The sequence below is a fragment of the Bos indicus x Bos taurus genome, chromosome 4 (genome assembly GCF_003369695.1).
Source record: "Bos indicus x Bos taurus breed Angus x Brahman F1 hybrid chromosome 4, Bos_hybrid_MaternalHap_v2.0, whole genome shotgun sequence".
NCBI classification, from domain to species: Eukaryota; Metazoa; Chordata; class Mammalia; order Artiodactyla; family Bovidae; genus Bos; species Bos indicus x Bos taurus.
The window spans coordinates 82,481,030-82,500,171 of NC_040079.1; the positions used below are offsets into that span (position 1 = coordinate 82,481,030).

A 19,142-nucleotide genomic window follows, 5' to 3' on the forward strand; every position below is an offset into this window, starting at 1 on the left:
GATGCAGCTTTGAAAGGAATTTCTGGCTACTGGTTCTAGAAACACGGTGTGGAAGGCACAAATCCAACTGCTCCAAGGCAATGAGATGAACACTCTCCTCCTTAGAAAGTTGACTTATACATTTGAAACGAAAGTGAACTAAAGTCTATTCTAAATCCTTGAAAATTAATGCTCGTCCAGTATTGCATGTTGACATTCAGGCTTGACATTATTATGAAACTTGGGTTCAACAGACAAGAACTTAGAAAACACTCCTCAGACAACACTTAAGGGTTTCACAAATATTTATTTCTTTATCCTCTAAGTTGAACTAAATAGAAATTATACATAATGGTACAAATTATGCAGTGTACATTGGCAGATCCATGTGACAGTCAGAGACCCATTGTCAATGGTCTTTGCAGCTTGCCACCATGTGGTAATAAGTCTCATAGCTTATCATCAGTGAGCAGAAACAATATGGCACATGCTGTTATGGATGTGGGCAAGCAAATAAAAGGAAGTCATTTAGACAAAAATACCCCAGTACAGTCCTCCAGCTTATAACTAAGCCATTTAAACACAAACAGAACACACTCAGTTTATAATGAAAGCCAAAAGATAATGCTATCTTCCCAAGAAAAATAAACATACCAGCTTAAATAACATACTACAATCAAAAGTTTTCATTGGAAATCAATTATTTATATCTGATTCAAATGCAACAGTTGTTGGCCTGAAAAATGAGCACTGTTTTTGAAGAAGTAATTCAAAGTGATTCTCTGCGGTAAGAAAAAGAACATCAACTCCTTTCTGTCATTATGACTGTGGCAATTTTTCCTGGGATCTCAAATACCTATTCAAGGCTAGGTAATATTTGTAATATTTTAATGTATCTGTCAAGCTGAAGACAATGCATTTTAAGGACAACAGCTGCTGTGTTTGATTCATGCTTACACAAGCACCCAAAATGATTTACTGTATTTTACAAATTTTACAAATGTTCATAATCACTATGAGGATTTATAAAACCCTATACCCTATAGTAAATATTAAATACTCGATAAAAATCTCCTAAGTATTTAACTAACTTTAGGAAGGAAAAAAGACTCTAATATATATATACACATACATATGTATATAGAATTGCCACTTACTTAGCAGGCAAAGGCTTTCTGTTCCCTTTTTTTTCTAGAGCTCGTATTAGTGTTTACTTCTATTTTTAATCTCTGTTTCTCCGAGTTGATAAATTTGCACTGAAATATTCAGTAATAAACACAAAAGAAAACATTAACAATATAAAAGGCTAGATGTGTAAGAGACCTCACAAATCATAAAGTAAATTCCACTCAAGTTATAGTCCTTCTAGCTAACAAATCTCCATCTTTAGCTTAACAGGTGACACAGGACTGAAAACTGAGGTGCACATGATTTTATGCCAAAGCTCATTCTATTCACAGGTCCTCTCCCTTCCCGGAGAACATCACAGAGGACATCTGAAGAAGTAGGAGACTGACTAATGTGGAGATGTCCCTTAGGATTCTCACCTGTGTGTTCCCAGAGGGCATGATGTCTGGGGAAAATGTGCTGGGGCCAGGGTAGGTGACTAAGTATGTGTCCTTCCTGAGTTCAAGAAAAGGGGTATAAAGAGGACCAATTCACCTGTGATTTTCCAAGTTTGCACATTTCTCAAAGGAGATTCTACATTTGATTTCTAATGCCAAACAGAACAAAAGGCTGAATATGTTTTGTGGTATGTTTCAGATTCTCAAGAAGGACAGGACAGCATAGGTTGTTGGTTTGTCTTTTGAAAAGGCAGTATCTTAAAAATGTGTGTGTGTGCGTGTGTGTGAGAGAGAGAGACAGGATACCTGCACGGGGGAGAATACAGGAGGGAAAAAAGGGTGGGAGAGAGACAGAAAGTAAGAAGATGGAAAAATAAGTATATATTAAATTTAGTCCTCTCCCTAAATTGTGAACTTGTGTCTTCAAAATTTTATCAGACTATCAGTTAGCATTTTTAAAAGGTTTTTTGGCCTTATTAAAATAATCATCTCATTTTAGTTGAAACAGCTTGTAGAATCATTTAATTCTTAAGATTTATATAACAGAAAAGTTATTTTCCTCAGTTTTATTTCTTAAGCTACAAAATATTTTAGCTTACAGTTAACATCACTGCTCTCATTAACTGCTTTTGGGTGTGTTATTGAGATGAAAGTGATAGTCACATATACTGTACCTGCCTTACTCTAAAAAAAAAAAAAATTGAATACAGGAGAAAATCCTACTTTCCCTTCTCTTGTGTTAATAGAACAATATTTTCAATGGTGCTTTGAGTCCTGCAGACACAAACTTTGCTAAGGACCCTCTGATCTGGGGTTATGGTTCTCTATCTCCACACTCGGTAGACCTTTATTGAAACACATACAGCTTTCCGTTAATACTGAAATGGACAGTAATGACCTCCAGTGGATTTCTAGGTAAATAACAACTGTGCACTTCAGAGAATGTTAATTTCTAACATATTTGTTTCCTTTAGGACTTTTGGAGCTTGGCAACTTATTTAATGAACTTTCCAAACTTTCTTAAATTTAATAATTCTTGAATGAAGTTGCAAACCATCATATTATCAACTATAGCCTATAAGCTAATTTCGAAAACCGAGAATAATGTCATTCAAACTTAAATTTAAATAAATATTCATAATTATTTATGTGTAATTCACTTGCATTTAGTTTTAGTTAAATGAAAACTCTCAGAATTTCATACTTTAGAAAATTAACAGCTAAATAAAATAAGATAAAAAAACTTCAGGAAATAGTCATTTTCAAATATAAAAACCTCTGATAATATTTATAAGAAACAAGTAAAGATGCTCTAAACATCTTGGTAGTTAATTGAACCTCATGAAACAACTTTCCTATTTAATATAAAATTAAAAGGAAATATTGATATCTGAGTGCAGAATATTTTACTTTTTAAAAAATAAAACATGTTTCTGGAATAGCTTTTAGATTTCTGGGAAGATTATTTTTTTAAATAATCTTTACAATTTAAGTTTTAATAGGGCTTCAGTGCTTTAATACCTTCATTTTTGGTTTGTGAGGTAATAAATTATTCATAAATATCTTATAAGAATCACATTTTTACTTGTTAATTTTTTTTTTCTGAAAATGACCTAGATGTGTTTATTGAAAGACTGGTTCTAAATTTTTACTGGACAATCCATAGAATTAAAAAAAGATGTGAGAATATACCTTTTCTACCACAAGAGGGCAGCAAAAATGTTTTCTGTCACTCCATCTGTCTTGACATTCTTTGCTGTCTTTGAGATGTTAACGTTAACTTTCTTCTTTCTGCCCTGGAGTGAAATTCAAAGAAAGTGTTTTCATTCTGAAACAGAACTATTGTGAATGTGGTTTATTATTGAACGTTTTAGGAAGGACACAAGCCTCAAAGTGACCACAATTTTCTTTTTTTTTTTTTTTTTAGTGACCACAATTTTTCTTTCATAGTTTACAATAATTACAACAGACCTGCTTCATAAAGTTCATGGCTTAGACAACACTACTACATTAATTCTTAAAAGAGTACAGATGGTTCACTTGAGAATGTTAAAGTATGTGATAATCTATATATTTTACACTGTGACGGAAAGGCAAAATTCATAAAGATTAAAACGTTTATTTATTTTTGCCATGATTATGGAAAATATCTAATTTTTCAGCAATATTGCATTAATTTCAAGAGTAAAATAATAATTGCCATGGAAGAGCAGCCAACTACTCAAAGCTACAATTATGGTCATCTTTTGATAAACAGAATGTGAAATCATTGAGCAATCCATGGTTTTAAAAAAAATTAGTTAATTTTATGTGAGGTTAACCAGTCAAATGAGTATATAGAACAATTTATGATATCACCTCTATAGTCCTTTCTATATTACAGAAAACTCTTTTTAAGTAATACAAAGAAAGTATATGGTTTCTCTCTTTTTTTTTAGTTTCTAAATATAAATTTTTCAGAAGCCAGTAGAAGATTCCACCCCATCAGGAGTCCAGCGCGTTCCTCGGCAGGCGATAGTGCTCAGTTTTGGGACGGAGCTTCTTTTCCTGTGGGTTGGCATACTTCCACTTGGAAGGGGACATTTTAAGCTTTTTTCTCTTCTTATCTGTGCACCATACCTTTTCACAGTATTCTTCCACTCTCTGGAAGTTGCTATAACCAATCAGCTGCAAGAATTCCTTGTACCATGGTTTTGTCCCACGTGGGATGATGCTCTGAGCAGGACAAGGCATCTTATGAAGCCTATCCTCTTCAAAGTCTTTGTTAAACATCTCCTCCACTCTCTCCTCTTCCACTACTTCCAGGGTGATTTTACGGATTGTATGAACAAAACTATGCTCTACTGTCTGGCAAAAATAGGTCCCAGCATCCATTCTGCGTACTCTTAGGAAGAGTAAACCGAGGTCCATCTTAACCACTCTATCATCTGTCTTTACCTGTACAAGAACAAGAAAATAAAAGGCACTGAAGTATTATCCAGGAAATAGAATACCAGCTTATACCTTTCCACTATCTAGAAATTTTTTTTTTCATTTTTGCAATCATATGATGAAATCCTATAAGTCATATATACATAATTATATATTATACATATATTATATAATGAATATATTAACTATATAATATATTATATGCACACTGGGTCACTTCAATCATGTCTGACATCTTTGAGACCCTATAGAACGTTGCTCACCAGACTCCTCTGTTCATGGGATTCTCCAAGCAAGAATACTGGAGTGGGTTACCATACTCCTCCAGGGGATCTTCCTGACCCAGGGATCAAACCTGCCTCTCTTTTTTATCTTGCATTGGCAGGGGGGTTCTTTACCACTAGCACCATCTGGGAAGCCCATAATATACTATATAAATGTATATAACTTATGTTAATATTTTATTTACATATTAATATTTAATACATACATGTTTATTTTATATTATATTTATATCATTATGCTATATATATAATATAAATATATAGGAGAAAGAGGCTAAATAATTACATTAGGTGTGTGTGCATGTGTGAACATGTGTATCTGTGCACACATGTGTTTGTCCTAAACTTATTTATATTGAGATCACTTCATATCACAGACTTAGAGGTAATTTTACACCAATATTGTTAAGAGGAAACTGAGAGGGCTTTTTCCCTAATGATTTCCATTACCCATTAGAAAAAACATCCAGTTCAGTATAGCAGTCAAGCTTTGAGTGTAATGAAGAACTGTCAAATATAATTTTTTAATGGTAAAATAAATGCAATTTCTCACATTATTAGCTCAGAGGTTCTTATGTTTCCCAGATCACACTGATCAGTCTATGAGGCCCTGTGTTGGGAGAGCTGTGATATCCACACTCTCTCTCCTTATCAGAAAGAATCCATCCATTCATTAATTCAGTGAGCACTTCCTACAATTCGACCAGACTGTCCATTTAACAGACTAAAAAATAAACAACAAAAGTCCAGACTCTGCTCTGAAGAACCTCACAGGTCTAGTAAATATTAAGTCTGCATATACCTTCAGTACTCCACTATTTTCTTTTCATGTTTGTGACATAATAAATTACAGACATTATTTCTATCGGTAAATAATTATAATTCAAGATAAGAAGAGCACAGTAAGGCCGCCTTTGACTGTGTGGATCACAATAAACTGTGGAAAATTCTGAAAGAGATGGGAATACCAGACCACCTGATCTGCCTTTTGAGAAATCTATATGCAGGTCAGGAAGCAACAGTTAGAACTGGACATGGAACAGATTGGTTCCAAATAGGAAAAGGAGTACATCAAGGCTGTATATTGTCACTGTGCTTATTTAACTTATATGCAGAGTACATCATGAGAAACGCTGGACTGGAAGAAGCACAAGCTGGAATCAAGATTGCTGGGAGAAATACCAATAACCTCAGATATGCAGATGACACCGCCCTTGTGGCAGAAAGTGAAGAGGAACTCAGAAGCCTATTGATGAAAGTGAAAGTGGAGAGTGAAAAGTTGGCTTCAAGCTCAACATTCAGAAAACGAAGATCATGGCATCTGGTCCCATCACTTCATGGGAAATAGATGGGGAAACAGTGGAAACAGTGTCAGACTTTATTTTTCTGGGCTCCAAAATCACTGCAGATGGTGACTGCAGCCATGAAATTAAAAGACATTTACTCCTTGGAAGGAAAGTTATGACCAACCTAGATAGCATATTCAAAAGCAGAGACATTACTTTGCCAACAAAGGTTCGTCTAGTCAAGGCTATGGTTTTTCCCGTGGTCATGTATGGATGTGAGAGTTGGACTGTGAAGAAGGCTGAGCACCGGAGAATTGATGCTTTTGAACTGTGGTGTTGGAGAAGACTCTTGAGAGTCCCTTGGACTGCAAGGAGATCCAACCAGTCCATTCTGAAGGAGATCAGCCCTGGGATTTCTTTGGAAGGAATGATGCTGAAGCTGAAACTCCAGTACTTTGGCCACCTCAAGCGAAGAGTTGACTCATTGGAAAAGACTCTGATGCTGGGAGGGATTGGGGGCAGGAGAAGGGGACGACAGAGGATGAGATGGCTGGATGGCATCACTGACTCGATGGACGTGAGTCTGGGTGAACTCCGAGAGTTGGTGATGGACAGGGAGGCCTGGTGTGCTGTGATTCATGGGTCGCAAAGAGTCGGACATGACTGAGTGACTGAACTGAACTGAACTGAGCTGTACTAGTGAGTGAATGATTTGACTTTAGACAAAGCTAGATTCAAACACTGGCACCACTGTCTGCTAACTGTGTGGTCTAGGGGCACTGATGTGTATTTTCTGTGTTCATTTTCTCTGTAAAGGAAGTAATAGTTATAATGTAACTTGAAGGATTGCTGTGAAGTTTAAATAACACTGGTGAGAATACTGTGTACAGAGCTACGAATACTTACCTTTACCTTTCCTATATACAGACATACTTTATTGTGGGTTTCACTCCAGATGACCACAATTAAAGAGCATATCACAATAAATGAGTCACAAATTTTTGGTTTCCCAGTGCATATACAATTTATCTTTCTACTATACTATTGTCTATTAAGTGTGCAATAGTGTTATGTCTAAAAAATAATGGATATACCGTAATTAAAAACACTGTTAAAAAAGTCAACTGTCATCTGAGTCTTCAAAGAACTATTAATCTTTTTGCAATAGCAACATCAAATATCACTGATCACAGATCATAATGTTAGGTAGTTAGAATAGGAAAAAGGAGTCCAGAATGGCAGTGGCTAAAAGACAAGGAAGGGAAAAGCCCACGAAAATAGAACAAAGGAAAGTCAAAAGACAGGAGTGAGGACCTCAGGTAGAAGACACAGCACTCCTGGCTAGCCCAATTTACATAGGGCAGGCCCAGGGGGAGGAGAAAAAACATAAAAAGAGGAGCCAAAGGGCTGGGGGTCTCTCTCTCCTCTTCACGTCTCTTGGGTTGGCATGCCCTCATGCCTTGAGGATGTATTTTCCTTTATTTTCTAAATAAAACTGAGCTGTAACACTGATCTGTCCGAGAGCTGTGACACGGTCTGTCCGAGGGCTTTAACACTGGTCCATCACTTCAAATTTTTGTTGTGACAAGACAGAACTGAGGAAATTACACACTGCCCCAACAATAACAAATACAATAGCAACGAAAAGTTGGAAATATGGTGAGAATTATCAAAAGGTGACACAAAGTGAGCAAAGGCTGTTGGAAAAATGGTGCCAACAGACTTATTCCACAGGGGACCGCCACAAACCCTCAAATTGTAAACAATACAGTATCTACATAATAGTAACAAAGCAAAGTCCAATAAAATGGATGCCTGTCCTTTCCTTTAGCTAAAAACAAACTAGCATGTGTTTTCACATGGCCTAAGATCCTATTACGATGGGAGAAAGGTGATTTGCAATACACTGGCTGACTTCCCTTTTGAGAATAGGCAAAAAAAAACACATTAACCTTTGCCAATATAAGAGGGGCATGCAAAGCCCCCCTACCGCTTTGGCAGGAAAGGCCATTACCACAAGCACAGTTTTTGTCCCAGTGTTAGATCAGGGCAAGACCTGACAGGCTCAGCTCTCTCGAGGCTTAATCAGTTCGGGCACAGCTAAGTTGCAGTGGTACTCCTCATGTGTGATTACTCCTGTGTGGCCATTTATATAATCTGTGAATAATGTAACAAATGGTATTAGTTGTATAATAAGAGACTATAGGGCTTCCCTGGTGGTTCAGTGGTGAAGAACATGCCTGCCAATGCAGGAGACACAGGCTCAATCCCTGGGTCAGGAAGATCCTCTGGAGAAGGAAACGGCAATCCATTCCAGTATTCTTGCCTGGGAGAATCCCATGGACAGAGGAACCTGGCGGGCTACAGTTCATGGGCTTGCAAAGAGTCACACATGATTTAGCAAGTAAGCAACAACAAAAGAGATTGCAAGCCAAATAGGGATGTTAATGATAAATTACAAGGCTCCCAGCCATTATTCTTTTCAGCCATGTAAGATCAATTATTCAGCAGCTTCATAGAGACACAGGTGATAAAAGGGGCTCCTGGAATCCTTCACAGGGGCTTCCTTGACATGTCAGGACCATGTCTTGGTGGACAGAACATGATAGCCATTAACTCAGGAAGTTCTCCAGTGATGAGCCAGGAAGAGCCCTCAAACCAAACCATTTTCACTATATAGAAACTTTTTGTTATCCTTGAGAATGTTATCTTTTTCATCTGCCAGAGAAAATAACTCAAAGGACTCTGTGCCACTCTGCTCATCTTCCCCAGTCCTCTTGGCAGTCTTCTTTACCACTATCTTTTTCCACAAATTCATGACCTATGGAACCTAGATGTGACCGCACCATGCCTCTGACAATAAAAACTGTCTCTGAAACACACCCTCCACTGCTTTTAAATTAGTGGCTTCCTTGGACATGGATGGTAAAGCATCCGTCTACAATGTGGGAAACCCGGGTTCAATCCCTGGGTTGGGAAGATCCTCTGGAGAAGGAAATGGCAATCCACTCCAGTACTACTGCCTGGAAAATCCCATGGACGGAGAAGCCTGGTAGGCTACAGTCCATGGGGTCGCAAAGAGTCAGACACAACTGAGTGACTTCACTTTTCACTATGAACACAGATAGACTTGACTCCTTAAATGTCTTTTGTTCTGTGTAGTACATGCCATTATACTGGTTCTCTCCTTGGTCTTTCTGTTGATTTTTCTTTCCTTCAGAGGCATAAGCCTCTGTCCTTCCTTTATCTCACATTTTATTTGCATCCGTTGATAATTCTTCTATTTTCTCTTTTTTTTTTTTTTTCGGTGCCGCGCAAGCACACAGCCGCACTCCCTATTTTCTCATTTTGATCAATTTCCCTAAGATGGTACATCTTACACATAAATAGTCCATTATTTTGTGTTTCTTATTAATTATAAAAGACTGACCAGGACTAAGTATATGACAATTCACTAACTATAGTTCAGTGACTTTCCACTCAAATTGCACTCCCCTCCCATTTATTAAATTCTCTCTTTCCAACCATATCATCATTATTTTTGAACCTACCCTTAACTGCTGATCATTGTATTTCACTATCATTTTTCTATCCATATATCAAATACAGCAAGGTCTCACCAAAATTTCTTCAGGGCTGACCAGCATAAACATCCCTTCCATTTCACTATTTTTGCTACATGTTAGACTCTCCTATTTCATGACTGTTTTTTATTTTTTTGACCTTATCTCATGGCAGTCAAGGAGAAGGCAATGGCACCCCATTCCAGTACTCTTGCCTGGAAAATCCCATGGACGGAGGAGCCTGGTGGGCAGCAGTCCATGGGGTTGCTAAGAGTTGGACACGACTGAAGCGACTTAGCAGCAGCATGGCAGTCACCCCCCCAAATCCTTCTTTCTGTTCCCGCTTTCATGCCCAACTTGATTCTGTTTCAGGTCCTGAAAGGACTCCCATACAACTGGCTCCTTCTTATCCCAAAGAATGAACTAAATGTCACCTCTTCAGAGCTCTTTAACACCCCAAAGTAAAAGTATCCTTTCTCCCTTAATATCATCATTTCACCTATTACCATTTACACATCTGAGCCTGCAACATTACCTGCAAATGAATAATAGTCCCGTAATGAGTTTTCTTTTGACTGGTATCTTTCCCCTTTATTTGAACATATGGGTGGGTACTGGTTTAGTTACTAAGTTGTATCTGAATCTTGAGACCCCATGGACTATAGCCCACCAGGCTCCTCTGTCCATGAGTACCATTTAACTTTTCAAAGTCCATTCCCTTTTGTAACATTCCTGACTTAGAACTTATTCAGACTTTATTGTGTGTCTGACAGCTCATATGGTAAAGAATCTGCCTGCAATGAAGGAGACCTGGCTTCAATCCTTGGTCAGGAAGATCCCCTGGAGAAGGGAATGGCAACCCACTTCAGTATTCGCGCCTGGAGAATTCCATGGACAGAGAAGTCTGGTGGGCTACTATAGTCCATGGGGCCACGAAGAGTTGGAAACAACTGAGCAGCTAAACACATTGAGCAGGTAAGAACTGCTCAGTTAACTAGATGTTACCTTTCTAATTCTCTATAGCAAAACAGCTTCATGTGGTATTTCTCACTAGGGTTGGTAGAAGAGGTACATTTCGGGAGATGAGTGAATTTTCTAGAAGGATTTCTCAATGTATTTATTTTTATGATAATCAATATAAATTAATAAACTATATGGGATCATGTGGAAGATCAACCTCCTGGTGAACGTTTTTGTTTATCATTGATTCTGAGCCATTTTCAGTGCTTGAACAGCTTCCAGCTGCTAAGAACAAAGCTGGATTTAATATGTTAATGCTACATTCCAGCCAAATGAAAACCAAACAACACCCCTATGTACTAATGCACATAAAAATTTTGAAGTCACTTGAGAAAAGTGTGGGGGGGACTGAGTCATCGTAAGGCACAAGGTGTTATGGATAGATGTTTTACACACGCACATATGTGGCAGCCTGTATCCCATAATATGTTCATGGAGATAGCTTATTTCAGTGGAAAAAAAATCATTACATCAACTAAACATTTAAATGATGCCTACATTTGTTTATATTTAATTCGTAAATTTATCTTCAGTCTATATTTGAATGAAAGCTATGAGCTTAAAGAATGCATTTCCTATTTCAGTCTTTTGAATATTTAATAAACATTATAAGTCATGGTAGCAGCCCAAGAAAATGTTGTACTGTTAAGGGCAGGTGGTGGTGGGGGGCAACCTATACAATACTAGAAACGAATCTTCCATGCCTCACAACTCCTGCTGCTCTTGGCCTCTGTACTGCCTCTTTACTTCCCACTCCTAGGTCTTATTCTGGTCGTAGTATTTCTTTCTTTCCATTATTTGAACTCCTTTCTGTTGTTTACCCATCCATTAAAAAACTTTCTCTCTAGGCTTAAGTTTTCCCTTCTTAAATGAATACTCTCTTCACAGCCCATGTAGAGCTGTCTCTTTGTAACTCAATAACATTCACATTTGTAGCATACAAGCTAGTATTTTTATTCTTCTTCAAATTATTTTTCCATACAATTTTTATCTCTTAACCATATTTTATTTTTTTTAATTTTTCTCTTTAAATTATTATTTTTTTTTTTTTTTTACTTTACAATATTGTATTGGATTTGCCATACATCAACATGCATCCGCCATGGGTGTACATGTGTTCCCCATCCTGAACCCCATATTTAACCATATTTTAAATTTCAAAAGGGCAAAGGCCTATATCTTAATCATTCCAAACATTTCTGAGTGCTCAGAACATGTGAAAAATGAGAACAACTAATTAGTTCATAGTGTACAAATGTGCAAGGCAATAGGGGTTACCAGTAAAGATAAATCCAAAAGTTATTCCCCTTTTTAGGTAAGTTTAATAAGGATTTGGATAGAGAGGAAGCAAGCATGATTTCAGGAACAGTTAGCAACTAATGAAGAAAGCTATGCTCCACAGACACAACAGGAAAAACAGTTCCAGGACACAGTTCTTTTTCCTGAAAAGAATCTGCATATAAACATTATCACAAATATGATCCTTTGTTCCCTCCCCACCACACTTCTTATGAATGAATAGTACGTGAGAAAACATGAAAGTCATCTAGTTTAGTTTCTGGCATATAGCAAGCCGTTTATGAAAGTGTTTTAAAATAAAACAAAACAGCAAAAATATAAATAAATACAAATATTTCATTACTGAATAAGAAGTATTTTCATGTTTTTTTTTTTTCCAATTCTGATATAAAAATCAAATGTTTCTTTCATAATCAGAAACCCAAGTTTGAGAAACAGTTCATTATGTATCCATAAAGTCCAGACTGGTTCAAAAATACAGAAGCACAACAATTACAATGGGAAAGTCCCACACCATTTATTTGCATGTTATAGATGGTGCCTGTCTCACAACTGTGGTCTCCACTCCTGGTTAAGTGAATCATAAATTCAGGAATAAAAGATGTTTGAACTCTTGAGTCTGGACAACCGTACACTATGTAGGTTAAATTGCTCTGAAAGTTAAATATATCTTCCATAGCCTACAAATACCTAAAAATAAAAAAAGATGGCTTAGAAATTTGTATCTGAAGTCTTTCCACGACTTAATCTTTTCACTTTTGTTAACATGGGTACCTTCAACAATCATATCTTGATTACAGAATTGTTTTCATTCAGCTGCGCTGTCTGCAGACCAGATTTTCTTGGTTAAGAAGATGGTACATAATACATCATTTTATCAAATATTCTTATAGAAAATCTATAAAAACACAAAATTTCCTACTAAAAATGGTTTTAATATTGTTAGCTATAAAGATTGATTCAATATGTTTCATAATGTGGAATAAAAGAAGTAATTGAACAAAGAACCCTGCACATCTGGTAGCTGGTCAGGAAGAAGCAGTGCTTTCCATGTGTATCAACCATATGGTTCCATACTTTTTATAGGAAATGGATAGACAAGGGCCTTGAAATGGCTTAGTTCAGAATATATTTAACAATGAAATCAGTTTTAGTCGAGTGATAAAGACCAACAGTTTATATATTTATTTGTTTATCTGGCCTGCCTTCAATACAAAAAAACATTTGTTTGACTTACAGAAAATATATGATATGCAATAATATAAACAAAAAATTTTCCTTTTATTAAAAACACTTTCCAGTGTGAACTTGCTATATGATAGAAATGATTCCCCAATAGAGATAGAATGAATTACCTAGTAACTCATTTGGAGAAACCTATTACACTGTACAAAGAACAAAAGTTGTACTTATATTTTAGATTAATTAAAGACCCAAATGGAGAAACCTTGCATCTAATACAAGAAGATGCTGAGAAGAAAGTTATTATAAATAAGAATGCCATTCTGTGAAAAAATGTTGTATTCAAGATATCAGCTATATCAAAGAAGCTTGAATATTTATATTCAATAAAGAAATAGTGTAAACAGAAGATGCAAAGAACTCTTGAAAGTCAACAAAGGGAAGTAAAAAGTGGAATGGAAAAAGTCTATGAATAAGTAATTCATAAAAAGAGAAACTCAAGTATTTCATAAGTAGGCAATGCCAAAGTTCAACATTACTAGTAATTTTAGAAATGCAAATTTAAATAAAATACTACATTGTACCCAGAAGAAAGGCAAAAATTAGGAAATACCAAATATAGGTGAGGATATGGGCAAATGGGAACCCACATGAACTGTTTTGAGAGTGCAGATGGTGCGTTAATTCTGGAAAGCACGCTGACAATAGTTACCGAAATGAAGGATGTTGACAGATAATAATTTAAAAATTTGCACTCAGATTTATAAGGAGTTACCTGGAGAGATGACCATTAAAGATGTGGTCCTGGGAATTACTGACACTTGGTCTACTTGTAGGGGAATGCATCAATTAGGAGCAATGAATGCACGCTGTGGCATGAGCAGTTGTCAGAAACAATGAAACAGAGATGTACATAGAACAGTGATGAACCACACATAGTGCTGAGTTTAAAAAGCAGAAGCAGAATAAGAGCTATAACAGAATCTATTTATTTTCACAGCTCCTGTATACTAAAAATGTTATATACCAGTTCAATATACAAACGCAACATTGGGCTTATTCCAGTCCTTGCAGTGGATGCATATGGAGAAGCAAGGATGAAAGTGGAGAAAAAGTCAAACAAGAGACGAGATTTGTGTGGACTGATGATGACAATGTGCCCTAAAATAAGGAGTATGATTAAATTATGCAACTGAAGTCAAAAAACAAGAACCCAAAACCAAAACAAACAAAAACTCCAGTTTTTTTGTAATGATTATCCTGGTCTGTCTATAAGATCTGTTCATGCTCTAGAATACTGTAATCATACACTTTTACAAATACTGCTTGAAAATAAATGGCAGTTTAAGAGTAATGTTTTTTATTATATTTTAGTATAGTAAAATATAAAAATATTTTTTAATATTTTTTAAAATATTTCAAGTAAAAAATATTTGAAAAAGTTTATAGATAAGAATAGCAGGATGATCAGGGTGAAGGGAATAAGAGGACAGGGGATGAAAGTAAAGTTAATGTTTGAACACAAAAATGCACAGCATAAGACACTCAACAGCTACTTTAATTGGAGTATCAATTCAAAACTAAATTTCCTAGTGATCAAAGGAAAGAGGAAAGCATGATAAATTCAGAGACAAAAATGTCTCTAAAATATACTATTAAAATTACTTTCTGCATTGCCATGCTACTTTGTTTAATCAGATGTCCAGAGTCAGACTGGTCTCAGTAGGATAAAACAGATCCAGATCTGATTTCATAGATCTAAAAGATATGTTTAATTTTCAAAGATGTTTAGCATCATCTTGGAAAATTAACAGAAGAGAGTTACTCTAGATCTATTCTTAAGATTACAAAGTTGCTTTATATTTTCCTACTGTACAAAAGAAAGTGTGTCTTTGCCATTGCAAAGGAAAAAATAAAATTAATAAGCCCTACTGCTAATTACTCCAGAACTAAAATATGGGGCACGTGATGTTATAAAAACATGCTTGTCAAGGCTAAAAAACATAAGTTTTGAATATTTACCTGTAAAGAGTTGTTAGTTTAGAAAAGATGAACACATTTTTTAATAGACTGAAGTATAAACATAAAAACTGCTAAACAGATGTTTCAAATGAGGCAAAGAGTTCATGCATTTTAATGTCATGACAACTAGAAAAAGGAAGAAATAATATTCACGTGGAACAAATCCGATGCATTCAAAACATAAATAAAGACAGAAAATGTAAACTTATGGCTGTCATTGATGCCTGTCATGGATTAGCTAGCACTGGTGAAAGTCAAGAAAATGAGTCCTCTAGCAAACAAGATAGCCAAATGAAGATAGGATTTTACTTCAACTCTCCTAGTTTTGATGACATAATGCAATTGCAACATTTAAAAGACGTAATTTGTGTATTTTTCTTTCTTTTGTTTTCTCAAGAGAAGCTATCTCCATAAGGTATGGCTCATCAATAAAAATATGCTTCCATGGAGACAGTACAAATTTAGTATAGATGCAATGAATTCTAAGTTACCTGGAAAGAACTACTGATTGGTAAATTAATCATTCCTCAGATTTCTCACCAAAATTTAAAATGACTTTGAGGAATTTATCCTACTCAGTAGGTGGTCTGAAGACAAAGTTGAGAAGTGACAATTTCTGGTACGGGAAAAAAAAAATAGAATCGAGAGTGAAGTCAAATTGATGTTTTTGAATTTTGATGTCAATTTACATCCTCTCTTGAATTTTCTATTAAAAATATGTACATTTGAGCATTATTTAGGCAGTCCACACAGTGCATACAACGGATATTTTATTTTCAAGAAACACAAACATACAAAAATGGTTTCTCTTAAGTAGAGAAACTCCAATGGAAAGATCAAAAAGGATTAAGGAGAAAATAAGCCTTCCATGCCAGAGAAGGCAATGGCACCCCACTCCAGTACTCTTGCCTGGCAAATCCCATGGACGGAGGAGCCTGGTGGGCTGCAGTCCATGGGGTCGCTAAGAGTCAGACACGACTGAGCGACTTCACTTTCACTTTCCACTTTCATGCATTGGAGAAGGAAATGACAACCCATTCCAGTGTTCTTGCCTGGAGAATCCCAGGGATGGGGGAGCCTGGTGGGCTGCCGTCTATGGGGTCGCACAGAGTTGGACACGACTGAAGCAGCAGCAGCAAGCCTTCCATGCTCACCAATGGATAAATTATGATGGTGGTCTTATGGACCAGCAGTTTACTGGCCTGTGCTATACCTCATTGGCATAGATGTGAAGAATATTTTATGTATCTTGGGATTGCTCCAAATTTCCTCACTGAGGATTTATGACCTGCTTCCTATAACTCCATCTTGTTTACAGTGTCTTTGGGAAGCACACTGGTTTTGTCAGTAAAGAATAAAATCCAAAAGAACACATTCCAAGAAAATATTCATTTTGTTTGGCTTTGCTGAAACTCATTCCAATAAAATTATAGCGCTCAGTACAAAATGAGGGCTTGGTTTTTCATGAAAATATATTTTTGTCCAAAATACAGAGATACTTAATGAGGCTTTACTTGTATACATTTTCCTTTGACCTCTTTAATCAGAGGTCAACAAATTTTCTATAAAGAGCTATAAAGTAAAGATTGTGGTGTTTATATGTCAGGCAGTCTCTGTTATAAGTACTCAACCTTGTAGCTAGAGCATGAAAACAGTCATAGACGTTAGGTAAACAAATCAACATGGCAGTTTTCAAATAAAATTTTATTTATAAAAGAGGCTGAGATTTGGCCCCCAGGTCATACCTTGCCAACTTCTGCTTTAAATCATTGGCAAAGTTTAAAAGACTATTCTATTTTCAGGTTAGAAATAACATATTCCAAACTTATAACATTCAAAATAAGGATCATAATAATATGAGCAGTTATACTAATCTTCTGAATATCTTAAAGAAACTATGGCTTACTTTGTCATGGTAGGTGAAAATTACACAGTGGACTAATAAATATTTAAATCTAAGCAAATCATTGCATACTTAAATTTTTCCTCAATTATTAGTTTTAAAATGCAATGCTCATGTATTTTAGAGAAAGAGAAATACATGGTGAAAAAATTCAATTATACAACCACATGTCTTAGCAAGTATGGATGCTTTCCTTTGGGATGTTACTAAGAATCAAATTTTTTAAATCATTTTGGAAGTTTGTAAATACAAATACATGGAATTACAGAAACTGAGAGTTCATAAACTTGGGTACATCATTTCAGGGTGATTTAGTGGTGTTTTCTAACAGTTTTCATCATTTCAGGGTGATTTAGTGGTATTTTCTAACAGTTTTTTTTTTTTTTTTTCTTTTGCAATCACACAAACACACTTTATACCTTCTTCCTATAAGGAAGATTTGTGATACGTTCCAAATTAAAACTATATGAAGAAATATATATATGAGTACCTAATTCAAATAACTATAGATGGACTATCGAACAGCTAAACTTGGATTTTGTGAATGAAATTATCCACACATATAAAATATTTTCTTTTCTCCCCAGTTCAGAGAATGGGGATTTTTCCATTTCTTTCTTAGAATCCATCCTGTCACTTTTGTTTGTAATGATATTCTCTCTCCTATATTCTTCATCTTGCTTTATCACTTAGCTATACATTTTCTTCTCTATGGATATTTCCCTTCAACCTCTAAACATGACCAACCTAAAAAAGGCAAAAGTTCTTTCAACTATCATCTCCTATTGCTGATCTCTCCAATTTCTCAACCAAACCTTTAGGTAGAGAACACTATATTAGCTGTTTCTAATCCCACACAGCCCCATGCTTAAACCATTTAGCCCCATCACTTAACCTGTTGCTAGATGGCTCCTAGTTTAACCATTCCAATGAACATTCTCACTAGAGCCTGGGTGCTTATTTTTCTGAATTTTTCCAAGGATGCTGTTTGTCACTTCATCCTTATCCAAGTTCTTTTCTTCTCATTCATTCATTCTCCAAGGTAGGCTATGGCAGTCGGAGGGCCTACTAAAGGCCTAGAGCTGAAACCAGAAAGTCTGGCTCAAATTCAGACTGATTTCACAGGCAAGTAACTCAATCTCTCTGTGCTTCAGTTTCCTTAAATATAAAGTGGGGACAATAATATTACTACTTCATAAGACTGTTGCAAGGATTAAAAGTACACCTATATGTAAAATTCTTAGGACAGTAGCTGGTACACAGCCATTTTAAAATGCTGATGCTTGCTATAGTATTCTTAGTTTTATTATCTCCATGAATTCATTACCTCTTTGCTGAGGCCTCTCACTCATCTCCTGCCATTCCAAATTTTTTCTTTGGGCTTTATATTCCCAATCATGAATATACCAGGATAGCTCTGTCTGCATGCTTTACAGGGGCCCCCAATTCAATACAGCCAAAACTGAACTCTACCTTTCCTCCCTATAGTCTTGAAATCATGTCTTTGCACAATCAACCACAGAAACACTGAAAGCTGGAATAGGTGAATTATTTTTTCCCTCAAATATCAAATACACTCAATGTTATCTCATAAAAATTAGTATGTGTCTTCTTCCTTCTTACTACCACTGTTTAGTTTGGTCGAAAATTCTTCATCTGCCTACTGAAACACCTTCTTAAATGTTCTTCTTGACACCCTCCTTATCCTCCAACCCAGTAAGCTAGTTTCTAGAGTAATGTATCTAAATAGTCTGTCTAAGGCTTTCTCATTGGCTTATAGATAAAGTGAAATGGTCCCTTGATAGATCTACTCACTTTTGCATTCTCATGTCCGCCACAGATCTACATCAACTGTTTTGTGTCTCCTCTCCAGCACGTATGCTTATACCAGTCTCCCTGTTAGTTGGTTTCTACTTATGCATTAACATAGGGCTCAGATGTCACCTCTGCCTTGAATGTTTTCCTAACTGCCCCTCATGACACCTCCATTCCTGACCTATTAGTTGAGACACTTTTCTTTTCCTCTGAATTCACAAATAGGGGAAAAGATATTATATTGTATAATATACTGTAACAAATACAATATAATTATCTGTTCACACTGTTAT

General features: G+C 35.9%; 1 protein-coding gene across 1 annotated transcript in view; it reads right to left on the reverse strand.

Annotated features, from left to right (window-relative positions):
• Positions 1-266: 266 nt before the first annotated feature.
• Positions 267-19,142, reverse strand: part of SEMA3E (semaphorin 3E) — a 275,421-nt gene continuing 256,545 nt past the window's right edge. The window contains exon 17 of the mRNA XM_027539839.1: positions 267-4,481. Coding sequence (XP_027395640.1) covers positions 4,029-4,481 — 453 coding nt within the window. The 3' untranslated portion in view covers positions 267-4,028. The remainder of the gene's footprint in view (positions 4,482-19,142) is intronic.